This window comes from Felis catus, chromosome X, assembly GCF_018350175.1.
Source record: "Felis catus isolate Fca126 chromosome X, F.catus_Fca126_mat1.0, whole genome shotgun sequence".
Classification (NCBI taxonomy): Eukaryota; Metazoa; Chordata; class Mammalia; order Carnivora; family Felidae; genus Felis; species Felis catus.
Window position 1 is genome coordinate 80,424,771 of NC_058386.1, and position 15,578 is coordinate 80,440,348.

The window sequence follows — 15,578 nt, forward strand, 5'->3', positions numbered from 1 at the left end:
TCCACTTCTAGGTATATACCAAAGAGAACTGAAAACATATGTCCACACAAAAACTTGTACATGAATGTTCATAGCAGCATTATTCATAATAGCCAACAGGTTGAAACAGTGTAAATGTCCACCAATGGGTGAAAGTATAAACAAAATATAGTATATTCATACAATGAAACTTTACTGTCAATAAAAAGAAAGAAACTTCTGATACATGCTACAACATGAATGAACTTTGAAAATATTATGCTAAGTGAAATAAGCAAGACACATTTTACATGACTCCATTTATATGAAAGATCCAGAATAGGCAAATCTGGTGTCTCTAGAAAGCAGACTAGAGACTGGAGAAAATGGGGAGCCACTGCTTAATGTATGTTATGTGAATTTTACCTCAGTTTAAACAAAGAGAAAAAGATCACGTCATTCAGACTTCTCCTCCTCATGCGGAGTGAAAGACAGGGTCCTTACAGGTGCCAACAAAGTCTTACATGATCTGCTTCTCATCCCTTCTCTGTCCTCATCTCCTACTGTTCTCCCCTTGCCCATTCAGTTCCAGATTACCCAAACGTGCCAAATACAAACTCACCTTCGGGTCTTTATATCTTCTGCTTTCTCTGCCCACAGTGCACTCCCCCCATGTACTCCCAGGGATTGCTTCCTCCCTCATTTGCTTCATGTCTTTGCTCAGATGTCACCTTGTTATTAAGACTTTTCCCTGGTTATCCTAAGTGAAATAGCATATATACACACGTTTTCTTGGCACTCCCTATCCCTTTAGCCTACTTCATTTTCTTCATAGCACTTGTCAACATCTGATATGATATATTTATTTGATTACTGTCTGTGTCCATCCACCCCCAAATCTAAGCTCCACCAGCAAGGGACTTTATTGTATTTACCAATGTATCCCACTGCCTAAAATGGTGCCTGGCAAATAGTAGGTATTCATAGATATTTGTTTAAAAAATGAGTGAACTATTAAATGAACAAAGAACAAGGTAACCAGAATCTATAATGTTTTAGGCAGTAAATAATAAAATTTCCAGGTTATCACATGATGTTTGCAATAACTTCATGAAAACAGCAGGGTTTGAAATCCTAGGGTGTGCATGAAACAGTAGTCATTTCTTGAGAGATGTATTAGCTTTATAGTCTAAGGCACAGCAGGGAAGTTGATTTCATTTTTACTTTAGAATCATTCTTTTCCCCCCTTTGTTCCAAAGAATAAAGAACCCAAAGAGGAACCATTCCTCTAGAGAGGTAGTTGAACAATAACTCATGGAGTGTGTTTTCTGCTTGTATTTTTCCTAAATATTAATATGTACTAACTCAGAGATGATACAAATAACCCTGGGGAAAAAAGGCAATTATTGACATCTGTGCAGTAAAAAGTAGACTACGAGATTAGTCCTGGGCTCTAACTATCTGTATAATCTCAGGTAAATCACTTATCTTGCTTTCTTTTCTGTAAAAATAAGAGGGCTGAATTTGATTACCTCTGCGGCTCCATAATTTTATGGAAAAGATCATTTATGGCCACTTAATCTGCTTCCATGTTTATGGTAAATAAGTCTTCTGGGTCCAATGAGACAAGAGGTCATAGACAGCCAGAAGCAGCAGGTTTCAGAAATTACATTCTGATCGATGATGTCAGATGTGTTCATCAGATTCAGGAAATAAAAGCCATTCTTATCCTTATCCACAAAGGAAGAAGGGGGCCTCATCACCTAGAACAGATGAGTCACCCACCCAAAGCTGTGTGGAAATACCATACAGATAGCAAAAAGAATGAGCCAGACCCTTAGTGCTGACATGGAAAGATGTCGATGTTATATTTTTCTGTGATTTACACCTTGAGTTATAACTGACATAAATAAACTGCACATGTTTAAGTGTGCAATTTGATGAGTTTTAACATATACAGACACTTGTGAAACCATTACCACAATTAAGTTAGTGAACACATCTATCACTCTTAAAAGCTTCGTCTTGTTCCTTCATAATCCATTCCTCACTCCCTACCTGACCCCAGACAGAAAGTGCTGATCTGCTTTCTGCCACTAAAATTTGGATTGCATATTCTAGAATTTTATATAAGTAGAATCATACAGTATAGCTTCTATTTTTTGTTTGTTGTTTTTTGTCTCTTTGTTCTTTGTATCAATAGTTTATTCCTTTCCATTGTTGAGTAGTATTCCACTGTAAAAATAAGCCACGATTTATCCCTTTACCCTATTGGTAGACATTTGAGTTGTTTCCAGCATTTGGCTATTACAAATAAAGCTGCTGTGAATATTCATGTACAAGTCTTTGCATGGAAATACGCTTTCACTTCTCTGGAGTAAATACTGAGGAATGGGATGGCTGAATGACAAGGCAGTGCACATTTAAGTAAACTACTACTAAGCTGTTTTTCAAAGTGGCTGTACTGTTCCACGTTCCCACCAGCAGTGTATGAAAATTCCAGTTGTTTTACATTCTCACCAACAATTGGTATGGTCTGTTTTTTAATTTTAGCTATTCTAGTGGGTATACAGTAGTATCCTATTATGATTTTAATTTGCATTTCTCTAATAAAGATGTTGAGCATCATTTGACATCTATATAGTGTCTTTGGAAAAATGTCTGTTCAAATACTTTTCCAATTTTCTACTGGATTATCTATATTATGGAGTTTTCAAAGTTCTTTCTCTTTCATTTATGATCATTTATTAACATGTATGTAGTATAATCCTTTTTTAAAAAGAAATGAAAAATATAAGAATCCAATCCATATTTATACATTTAGACAGTTATGGTAGTCCATACAACAAAACTAGTAATGACTATTAATGATAATAGCTGGGGGCAGAAGCAGTGAGGCTACAGGGGACTCATTTTACATATTTCTATATTATATTGCTTTTCAACAATCATATAAAATATGATTAAGTTATTTTTCTTTGGCTGAGGGAAATGTAGGGGAAAAACACAAATAAAAGCCAAAACAATTCACCAGCAGCAGCCAAATAAGGAGTAAAGTGTCAAGTCATAAGTTCAAAAAGTCATGGCTAAGAAAACAGAAGAAAGATTTAATTCAGGGGCGCCTGGGTGGCTCAGTTCGTTAAGCATCTGACTTCGGCTCATTTCACGATCTCATGGTTTGTGGGTTCAAGCCCTGCATCAGGCTCTGTGGTGATAGCTCAGAGCCTGGAGCCTGCTTCGGATTCTGTATCTTCCTCTCTCTCTGCCCCTCCCCCACTTGCTCGTGTGGGCTCCTGTGGGCACATGTGTGCTCTCTCTCTCAAAAATAAATAAACATTAAAAAAATTAAAAACAAGCAGATGATTTATGGTTGCACAGCAGGATGTAAATGTTATAAGTGCTAACAAAGTAAAAGTAATTTGAGTAATAAAAAAAGGAAGTAGGGGAAAGCATTGGTAGGAAGTGTAAGAAAGCTAATTTCCTCCTCTTTCATAGCAGACAGTCCACTGATATTATTGAAACAGGTAGATTTTTTAAATGACTAAATGACTGGCCAAGCACTCCACTGCTAGGTATCTACCTAAGAAAAATGTAAATGTATGTTCATACAAAAACTCACAGTGAAAGTTCACAGCCGCGTTACTCATAATAGCCAAAAAGTGAAAACAACCCAAATGCCCATCTACAGATGAATGGATAAATATGGCATATACATATAATAGAATACTGTTTGTCAATGAAAAGAAATGAAGTCCTGCTACACGCTATAACATAGATGAACCCTGAAAACATTATGTTAAGTGAGAGAAGACAGTCACAAAGGACCACATAGTCTTTGATTCCATTGAAATGAAATGTCCACAATAGGCAAATACAGAGATAGAAAGATCAGTGATTGTTGAGGGATGGGGAAGGAAAAGGAAGTTGGGGGAGTGGCAACTAAAGAGTACAGGGTTTTTTATTAAGGTGATGAAAAGTTCTAAAATCAATTGAGGTGATGGTTTCACAATTCTGTGAACATATTAGAAACCACTGCATTATACACTATAAATGGGTGAATTGTATGGTTATGTGAATTGTATTTCAATAAGGCTGTTGCCAAAAAGATACTAGGAAAAAAATGATTGTTCAATGGTTTTTATATTTTTTTTCTTAAACTTAGTGGGATGTTAATGACTAATATCTTTTATGGTAAAGAAACATTTGAAGATTAGCAATTCTTCAATTTTCAGTGTTTTATTCTGTTAAATTCAAGTAAAATTAAATAGCATGCTTTTAATGTATATATTATGATCTAATATAATGCAGATTTTTCAGTCTACCCACCCATCCTTCTATCTATATATATGCACAAAATGTATTGGAAATAATTTTTACATGTGAATACTGTGGTAGTAGGAATTTGGGCAATTTGTTGCTTTCTTTATTGTTTCCTATACTAGTTAAATTTTTAATAATAAGTATGTGTCATTTTTATTCATCTTTAAATTGTTCTTAAAAGAACAGAGTAAATATGAGAAAATGTTAATGTTTACATGTGGGTAATGGGATTAGGATTTTTTCCCTCCTTCTTTATTCTTTTCTGTACTTTCCAAATTTTCCTGTAATAAGCAACTATTATTTTCTAAATAGAAGAAAGTTAAAAATGATAGAATTAAAAGGATGTGTAGCATTTCTGAAAGTGATTGCTAGTTCTTACCTGGGCTCCTTCTGTTGCTCCTGAATGATCTTTCTTCCTGGCCAGATATCATCCATCTGTGACTGATGAAGAAGGGACTGTCCCACTGTCTCTCTTTTATTCACTTCAAGACAAACAAAAGCATGGCAGGGTGGTGGTGATGAGAGGGGAAGGGAAATACATTACACTTGCAGACGGGATGGCAGTATTATCTTTATATTACACCCCCGCCCCCAGAGCCCATGAAGTGAAACTACCACCAGTAAGAACATAATAGGATTCCACACCAGAGGATCTATCACTGAAGTTAAGCACCTCAAAAAAAAAAAAAAAATTCCAGGAAGATCAGTACCTGAGGGTTTACGGCGCAGGGACATCCTAATTATCTCACTGCCTGTGTGGTAAGCAAAGCGATTCAGTTTCTGTTCATAAAACCAGTCACCAGTTGCCTTCTTCAGCTCTCTGGGAAGGCATAGAAGAAAATTACAGATGAATTTAAAAAAAAATGGCCCTCATGATTCAGCTAACAAAGGCCAAGGAGGGAAATTCTCACCATAGCAGGGGCCTCATTTCCTCTCTCCATAGGTGATACTCACATTTCCTTGGCGCACACCTTGCACCTCCAGGTACCATTGCTTTCCTGGATTCTGCAGTCCCGACATACCAGATGATTACAGCCCCGACAAGTGTTGGTCTTGGGAGTCAAACGGCCAAGGCTTTCCTGGCACCGAGCACAGGTCCGATCACTATAGTGCTGGCTTCCCCTCTTGGCCCCTTTCCTTTTTATCTCCAGTAACTCATTCTTCAGTCGCCTGCCAAGACCCCAAACAGAAGCACAAACACATTTGCGATCTGCACAGGTTGGATGGAGAGATGTTGAGGGGCAGAGACAGTAAGACTATTTGGTTCTGTGAAAGCAACAACTTCAGAGCCCAACCTGACCCAGTGAGGAATTGTAAACCTCACACATGTTCCTCTGAAAGTCACATGGGAGGTGTAAGGAGAGGTTCAGATAAAACTGGTCAAAGGTCTGGGAACTCATGCTTTTTTCTGGAACTCTTACCTAATCCTTTTCTCATCTGCTTTCCGGAGCTCCTCATCTCGTTGTAGAACACTGAGGATCAAATCCCTCTCCACCTCAGACAAAAAAGAGAGGTCAAGTATCTCTGACATGATTTATTCTATTTTTTCTTCTACTCTTCTTTCTTCAAAGCAATCAGACCAGCAGAGTTACCAGAGTTGCCTGAAATAAGATAAGAACTAATTTCACACAGATAATTTACTCCAGAGTAGACCACAGCCCTAGGGCCTTTTAATAGGTTACTTTCCCCTTAAGTCAGGATAAAAACACAATGTTGAAGTAGCTGACCTATTTACTATTCCTACTCCCACCTGAATCCTGCCCTGAAAATGAAGAGGCTTTGATTTTTGAAGAAAAAGGGTTGAGTCTTTCAGCATAAGCCACTTAGTCTGGAATAAGCACAGAACACCTGAGTCAAACTCCCCCTCTACCAAGTGGATCCTCAATCATCCAATTTTCAATACTTTAAATGTTCTCACATCCCAAGTGTATTAATCCAAATAATCAGACAGATGGTCTCTGTAGTAGAGGAGAAAACCACATGGGGACTCCTGCCAGTTGAAGCCATTTCTCCTTTCCTGACCAGCTTCCACGTTCTCAGGACTCAGCTTCATGCTACACTACAAAACTTCCATAAGCTATTCTATCTCCCAAAGTTCTTATTGCTGTCACTACTTCAAGAATGTCTTCACACATTTGTTAAGCACCCACTCTGACAGGCATTGTGCAAACTGCTAGGTATATAGAGATGAGTTAGACACAATTCCTGTCCTTAAGAAGTCCACAGACTAGTAGGGGAGACAGATACACATAAAAACAGCACAATGTACTAAATGCTATGAGAGGGATAATAAATTCAATGCTATGGGAACCTAAAGAAGAAAATAACTAATTCTATCTTGCATACAGAGAGAAGAGAAAGATTTGTATACATGGTAGGTTTTACAGAGAGGTGTATTTTTCATTATAAAACAGTAAATTTTTGTTGGTGGGGGGAAATGGTAGCAAAGATGGGGGGGCTAAATTTTATAACTCTCACTCTTAAAAATTAAGAATTTTTAAATTTATTACACAGACAATAGAAATCCATCAAACATCTTTATTGTTGCTTTGTTTTTGATGTTGAGAAATCACGTGATCAAATTCATCTTGCAGAGATCACTCTAGCTATAGTATGAAAGACTGATTCAAAGGACAAATTGAAGTTCAATTTGGAAGTACATAACACATTGTAAAATATGTACATTCCTTAGCCAAGCAATATCACTTCTAAGAATGTACCTGATGGAAATAGCCATATAGATGTGCATACAAGGGTATATACACAAGAATGCTACTGCAACATTTGTAAGAGCAAAACAAAATAGTTCTTTAAACAAAATAATATTTCCATATAACCACATATTATGCAACCATTTAAAAAATGTGGTAGATCTGTATGAAGATGCATCTTGGAGTGGAAAAAAAGGTAGTTGCAGGACTATACTGAATGATACCTTTGATAAAGTATTTATCCATACATTTGCATATGTAGAGAAAAAAGGTCTGGAACAAAAACCATGATCATTGGTTTTTCTTGGGGACTACAATTGGGAGGGGCAACGTTTAATTTTTGCTTTGTATGGTTATGATTTTTTTACATAAAAGTGTCTTACTTTTAAATACCAAAAAAGAAAATTCAGAAGAGACAGGAGGATTATTGTAATAGTCCAGACAAAAGACAATTTCAGTTTACTAAGTGTGCCTCTAACCAAATTGGCAAGCCATTTTATTTCCGTCACCCTCTGGTTTCTCATTCACAAAAATGACCTATCTCAAAAAGTTCTCAAGAAAATGAAATAATGTGTGTTAATTAATCACAATATTTGGAACACATGTTTGGAATACACATACTTGATGAATCTGCTACAGGGCAGGTGTAAACCAGGGCAGCAAGACAAAGAACAGAGAATAAAGTTTGCAAAGCAGAACTGACAGAATGGAGTGACTAAGAGGATGAAGAAGGAAGACAAAGTCAAAGATGCCCACCTTGCATGTCTGGGTTTATCAACTGGTAGATTAGTGATAATCTTAACTGTGATAAGAGCTATAAGAGAAGAAACAGGTATGGAAGTAAGGCAAGAAGTTTCATTTTAGTCATAATTGTGTTTGTACTATATATAGGACATCCAGGTAATTAGACCCAGAAAATTGTTGGAGGCACAGGGCTGGTCCTCAGGAAGAGAGACTGTATCTGAAAGTATAGATTTGGTAGTCACAGGAGTCAAAGAGCTCAGGGTAGACCCAGTGAGAAAGGAAGTGAGGCCCATATTTACATTCTCTGCTCCCCCTTGAAACTAGACCAAGAGCCCTTTTTCACTCTTTTGTTTTGTTTTACTAATTACCTACAGGACAATTGAGAGTATAAACAACACAGCACAGTTACAAGGTTCCTGAAACCTCAACAGTTTCTTGACTTGGCTATTTCCTGGTCTTTACTGAACTATAAGATACTAAGCTTCCTTCATAGACCCTTTCTTAGATAATCTTGAGGAAGAATGATTAGTTCTTTTTTTAATGTTTATTTATTTATTTATTTGGAGAGAGAGAGACAGAGTGTGAGCAGGGGAGGGGCAGAAAGAGAAGGAGATAGGATCCCAAGCAGTCTCTGCATTGTCATCGCAGAGCCTGATGCAGGGCCTGATCCCACTAACCGTGAGATGATGACCTGAGTGGAAACCAAGAGTCAGACACTTAAGCAACTGAGATACCCAGGTGCCCCAAGAATTCTTAGTTCTTATACCCATGGAGAATATATACACACTGCGAGAACAAAGACTTTTTCAATATTCTTCTATGTATCTGGCCCACCACCTAACACAATATTTGGCACATAGTGCTGCATATGCTGCCACTATTGTTGATCATCATCACTATCATCATCCCACCAGTTCCATTTATTGAGAATTTACTATATGCCAGGCAACAAGTACTTTATATATTAACTAATTTAATCCTCACAACAACCCCAAGAATGAAGTACTATTGTTATCCCATTTTATAGATGAGGACCCAGAAGAGGTTGGGTTAACTTGCCCATTAATAAACAAAAAGCAACTGAAGTTGCTGGGATTCAAGCCCAGGCAATCTGATTCCAGAGCTAGTGCTCTACTGGCCCTGTCCAGGCAGGATCATGGCCAAAACAATTATAAAATATTGAACAGGGCAATTAAAAGCATTGTACAAATTGATTCTCATATGGGTGATTATGAGTGAAGCACTGGCCAAAATATCAGCAGCTCATGGATAAAATAGATATCACCAATTGCCTGGCAGTTAAAGACTAAAGATGGCACTACTGGCACATTGGAAATGAGAATGAAGTCAGATTTGTGGAGTGGCAGCATAGTTCTGTGATGAGATAGGCACATTGGCACAATAATGAGACCAAGTAACATCAAAATCCAGGGAAATAAGAAAATCCTTGAGGAAATAAAGATAGCACCATAAGAAAATGGAACTGCTAATACTGTATATCTCTTGTTTTTCACTCTCATGGACTTGAACAACCAGAATTGCCTTCTTCTAAAATCTTAAATTCAGGAATCCCCATTTTCTGACCATAGCACACTCTCACTATACCTATTCTGCAACCTAATCAAGACCACAGTCTCTTGAGCCCATGTCCCATTTTCTCTTGGTCTACTTGATTCCTACTTATTTTCCTTTCCAACCCATTCTGGTCTCCAGATGGCTCAACATTTGAACTACTCTCACCAGTATCTTCCATATGCATATACCTTCATCCCTCTGTTGCATCTGCCCATCAAAATCCCAAACCTGTACCAATAATATAGTCTTGCCTTGTATGCTCCTATACCCAAGTCCTACATAATCCTCAGTCTCCAACCTCAGCTGGACCCTTTGTGTTATTCATGAGTCTTTTTACTTGCCCTTAGTCCAGTTCCTTTTCCTAGTCTTTTCAGGTTCTATTTTAAGCCTTCATTGATCTCACACTCCCATTTCCCGTTCTTCCAGTTCCCATCAGACATCTTTATTTCACACTTGTAAAGAATACACCACTCATGACTTCCTCAGCTCCCCACCTCCTCTCCCATTACTTGCCAATCTGACTTCTTTCAGAAAAGTCATATCCCACCCCAACCCCTCTTTGGACCATGGGTTGCTATTTCAAACACTAACCCTGTTGCCAGCCAGTTCACTTGAGATGCAATCTTGCACAATCAGTAGTGTGGAGAAGAAAACAGGATAATAAAAAATTTCTGAGGCAAGGAGAAAAAGGAAAGCATAGGAAAAAAATGAGACAAATATAAAAAAGAAGATGGTAAAAACAAACTCCAATATATCAATAAACATTAAAAAAAATATATGAGCAAAACTCACCCGTTAAAATGCAGAGGTTAACAGATTGTATAAACTTTTTAAAAATCCAGCTATGTGCCATTTTACAAGGGACACATCTAAAACAAAGATGAGGAAAGATTGAAAATAAAAAATATGGAAAAAGATATACCAGGTAAATGCCAACCCAAAGAAAGTTGGGTCAGCTATATTAACACCTATACAATAAAACTTTAAGACAATAAAAGCATTATAATAATAAAGAAAATTAGTACATAGAGTAAATAAACCTGTATGCACTCATAAAAACACTTCTAAATATATAAAGGAAGATTAAGTACGCTAGAGAGAAATTGAAAAATCAAGCATCAAAATGGGACATTAATATAACCTCTTTGCAGTTATTAATAGCACAAGGAGATAAAAAATTAGTAAATATATAGACAAGTTGAACAACAATATAAGCTTGATTTGGTGGACATATGTTGAAATCTATATCCAATTGGAAAATCACATTCTTTTCAAGTGCATATGGACCATTTACTTCCCAAAATAATCATGTACTAGGTTATAATACAAATCTCAGTAAATTTCAGAAAAATCATTCTCCTACAGATCATGCTCTCTGACCTCAAGAAGATTAAATACGAAGTTAATAACAAAAGATCATTTTTAATCCTAAAACATTTTAGAAATTTAAAGACATTTCTAAATAACTTATATGTCAAAGAAAAATTATAATTGTACTAAATCTATCATTAATATCTTAAAGAAGAAATCTGCTGCCTGCTTTACCACCACTACCACTCCCATATCATAGAATGTATTCTAGAAATTCAAAAAGGAAAATATGGAATAAAAATAATGCTTTCATGTGCAAAGTTTTATGGTAAATGATATAACACATTTTGAAAAACATAACTCAGAAAAATAGTGGAAGCACAAATGAAACCAGACAGATTTGAAGTTAGGAAATCTGTGACCTTTCATATTCTCCCAACTGATGAATATTAGGGTTTAGTGGAGAGACCAAAGTCCAAAAAACTTATTAAAGCTGTTGACTGAAATTCAGCCACAGATGTGAAGCCAAAAGAGCAAGGATTATCCACGGACAAAACCATAGCTCAGATAACATGAGTGTCCGAACCCAAGCTCTATGGACAATTTGTTCTATGTTAGTCATGGGGTGTCAAGACTCAGATTAAATATTTTAATATAGCATCCTTGTGGGACCTCATACACACAAGAAGTTATTTTAGAAAAGATGGTTTGTTTATTCAGAAAATTATGTACATTTAGTGCTCAAAATCCAAGATAATATTTTAATGCAAACACAAAAGCAAGAAGGAACTGAAAAATCTATGAAAATGAAAGGTTAACATACCTCTCTTGATTATATATCCAAATGGATATATCTAATTTATACCTTAAACCTATAGATTAGGAGACATCATTAATTAATAAGTGAACATTAACAGCTAGTTTTTAAGAAGGGTGGGGAGAGCTCTCTCAAGTTATTTTAAATTCTGAATACCAGTTATAAAAATGAAAAACTGGGCCAAACTGATAGGAATCATGGAATAACGAATATAGTGGTGTAAGACAGACTTGTGTTCAAATTCTAGCTTTGCTATTTATTAGTTATATGACCTTGGACAAGGGCCCAAAATATAAAAAGATTATCAAAAATATAGAAATCCTTATAAGAATAGTATGTACATTAAAAATCATTGTTGGTGTTCCCCAAATGGAAACTGATGTGAATTAGAAAAAACATCACATAATGTCCCTGGACTGGGCAGCAAATAAACAGATTTTGCTGTGTTTCATTTGTTGGACACCTTGGTACCTCCCCGTCTCCTAAATATATAGGGCATGTTCAAACTAGAAACTTCTACCATATGTAACCTCCTTGAGGGCAGACACTGTATCTGGACTTCATACTCCAAGGAACGTATTTAGCACACTGTCTGATACACAGTATAAGGTCAATAAATGTTTACTGAATATCTTCACCCAGAAATAAATCTATATTTATATGTTTAAACTTAACTCACAGAAATTGAAGAGCAGTAATAGAGCTGAGACAAAAGTGGTTTTGTTTTCCTGAAGTAGTATGGTGTCGTGGTTAAGAGCATGGGCTCTGGAGCCAGACTGCCTGAATTTGAATCCCAACTTCACCATTTACTAGTTGTGTGACCCTAGGCAAGTTACTAAACCTCTCAGTGCCTCAATGTTCTCATTTGTAAAATGAAGATAATAACTTTACCTACCTTTTTGGATTTGTTATAAAGATTAAATGAGTTTCTAAAATATGTAAAGTGCTTGAAGTAATATGAACACAAAGAATGCTAAGTGTTAGCTATTTTTATTTTGTCAGGTTTATATGTGTATTCATGCTTTAAGACTTACCTGAATGTCCTTGAAAAAGGACACGTACTTTCTTTTAAAGAATACAGTGAGTTAAAGTGCATCTATACACCATTTAAAGTTTCAAGCATTGTTTTTAAAAGTGAGAAACTATGCTAACAATATTAAAGATTACAGAAGAATCTCAGAAAAAGTGACCCATGCTCAAGGGCAAAAAGACTGAATTGGTATTAAAGTATTCCTCTAAGCCTACAAGTAGTAATTATTGACGGTTTTGCATATAAATCCTATTGGAATATCATTTATGTCCCACTAAAGTGATATAAGAGAATTTTGCTCTTTGGGCCAAGGAAAATAAGCAATTTTGGTAAAATTTATACTTCACTAAACACAAAAAAGTGAATCAGAGTCTTTCAAAGGAAAGAAACTGCTATTGTTAAGCAAATGATACTCGGTTTTACACAGAAACTAGTGATGTGAGAAGATTTACACTGCTACATGTCAGATCCTGTATACTTTTGAACATAATCAGAACTGATAAGGCTATGACAAGAAATGTGATGGTGTCTACATTTTTGAAAGGTTAATTGAAACTGGGTTACAAATTATACTTGGTAATGAAATTTGTAACTTTAGAAAGTCAGTGGACTTCTAATTCTAGCTAAAACAGAGTAACGAAACGTGGATTTCCACCTTGCCTAAAATAAGCCACCACCCTAAATGGATAAAATACATGAAACAGTGGTGGCTTCAGGCAGTGAAGAACTGTGATCCCTGAAAGAAAATAAACAATAGGGCAAGACCTCCAATTTTTTCCAGGTTTACGGTCTTGAGACAATTTCCAGACTATGGTGCAGGGAAGAGGAATATAGGCAGAACCTGGTGAACTGCTTGAGCTGAGGTGACAGAGCTGAGAGTCTGGGAAAACCCATGTGGCAAAAGTTCATAGGACAGAGTACTGAGAGAGCCACACATAGACAGATCTTTGGAGAGTTATCAAGGGTCTTCCTGAGTATTCAGCACAGCACTGATCAGTGCATGGCATGCCTGTGAGGAAATTACCTGGGCCAAGGACAGAACCAACTGAAAGGATTCAAACAACAGTGTCTGTCAACCACACAGGGCCAGGAGTAGTGCCTGTTCACCAGCCAAACTGGAAAACTTCATGATTCGCAGGGCATGGGACAAAGTACTCAGAAGGGTCTTGCTTCCATACTGGGAACTAATTAGCCCTATACTGTGTGCTGCTCTGGTCCTGCCTAACAAATCTAAACAAAGTAGCCTGAAAGGATCAATCTGTTTCCAAGTAATTCAAGTGCATCCCAGAACACAGTTCAAGCATATTTATAATAATATAAAAAGAATGCAGTACCCAGCAAAGTAAAATTCCCAATATCTGGTACCCAATAAAAAACTAACAGGCATGATTTGCAACAACATGGATGAACCTAGAGGGTATCAGGCTAGTAAAACAAGTCAGACAGGGAAAGGTAAATACCATATGATTTCATTTAAATGTGGAATCTAAAAAAAAAAAAAAAATGAACAAACAACAAATAAAAAAAAAAAAACAGAAAAAGAATCATAAATACAGAGAACAAACTGGTGGTTGCCAGAGGGGAATGGAGTGGAAGAAGGGGTAAATGGGTGAAGGGGAATGGGAAGCACAGGCTTCCAGTTATGGAATGAATAAGTCACAAGGATGAAAGGTTCAGCAGAGGCATTTTAATAGTGTTGTATGGTGACAGATGGTACCTACACTTGAGGTGAGTTCAACATAGCATAACATATAGAGTTATCAAATCATTATGGTGTACACCTGAAATTAATATAACATTGTGTGTCAACTATACTTCAATAAAAAAAATTAATGGGCATGCAGAAAAGCAGGAAAATACTGTCCATGATGAGGAGATAAAACAATCAAAAACTGACCAAGAACTGACAGAAAGGCTAGAATTAACAAAAAAATCAGTAAAACAGTCATTATAACTGTATTCCAATTTTAAAAAGTTAAATAAAGATATGGAAGATATTTAAAAATACCAAAATCAAACCTAGAGACAAAAACTACAATGTCTAAGATGAAAAATACACAAGATGGGATTAACATCAAATTACACATTGTAGTAGAAAAGATTAGAGAGCTTGAATACATTGCAACAGAAACTATCCAAATGAAACAGTAAGAAAAAATAATTTTATAAAAAGAGAGCATTAATGAACTGTAGAACAACTTTAAGCTGGCTATGCACATGTAATTGGAGTAACCAAAGGAAATGGGAACACAAAAAATATTTGAAGAAATTGGCCAAAATTTTTCTAAATTTGATGAACACTATAAACTCACCGATCCAAGAAACTCAATAAACTTTATGCAAAAGAAATATAAAGAAAAACACACCATATGGCACACTGCAGTCAATTTTTTTTAAACCAGAGATAATGAGAATATCCTCAAAGCAGCTAGGGCCGGGGGTACATGTTACATACGAAGAAACAAGACAATGATGAAAGGAGATTTATCACTGGAAACAATGAAATGAGAAGACAGTGGAACATCTCTAAAATACTGAAAGTAAAAAAAAAAAAAAAAAAAAAAAACACCTGTCCACCTAGAATTCCAAACACAGTGAAATATCACCCAAAAACACAGGTGAAATAAATACTTTTTTCAAACATGAAAAAGTTGAAAGAATTAATTGCCAGTAGACCTGCACTATAAATACTGTTAAAGTCTTTTGGGCAGAAGAAAAATAATCCAGATACAAATGTGGTCCTGCAAAAGGGAATGAAGAGCACATGCAATGGCAAACTATGTGGGTAAAAATAGTTTTTCTTTTAATGTTTATTTATTTTTTGAGAGACAGAGAGGATGAGCAGGGGAAGGGGCAGAGAGAGAAGAGAGAGAGAATCCCAAGCAGGCTCCATGCTGTCAGCACAGAGCTCAACTCAGGCCTCGATCTCACAAACTGTGAGATCATGACATGAGCCAAAATCAAGACTCAAATATTTACCAGCTGAGCCACCCAGGAACCCTAAAAATATTTTTTTCTCATAGATGAATGGGCAAAGAATATATGGTGTACACACACACACACACACACACACACACACACACACACACTGGAATATTACTCACCATAAAAA

General features: G+C 36.3%; 1 protein-coding gene across 6 annotated transcripts in view; it reads right to left on the reverse strand.

Moving 5' to 3' along the window:
• SYTL4 (synaptotagmin like 4) overlaps positions 1–15,578 on the reverse strand; it is a 210,671-nt gene that overhangs the window by 16,873 nt on the left and 178,220 nt on the right. For 3 of the 6 annotated variants that reach the window (XM_045051316.1, XM_045051318.1, XM_011291843.4), the window contains 6 exons: positions 10,101–10,177; positions 9,900–9,979; positions 5,700–5,879; positions 5,233–5,448; positions 4,989–5,098; positions 4,658–4,760 (listed from right to left, as the gene is read on the reverse strand). In XM_045051316.1, coding sequence (XP_044907251.1) covers positions 4,658–4,760; positions 4,989–5,098; positions 5,233–5,448; positions 5,700–5,809 — 539 coding nt within the window. In that variant the 5' untranslated portion in view covers positions 5,810–5,879; positions 9,900–9,979; positions 10,101–10,177. The remainder of the gene's footprint in view (positions 1–4,657; positions 4,761–4,988; positions 5,099–5,232; positions 5,449–5,699; positions 5,880–9,899; positions 9,980–10,100; positions 10,178–15,578) is intronic. The other 3 variants (XM_045051317.1, XM_019824061.3, XM_011291844.4) reach the window with 2 other exon arrangements.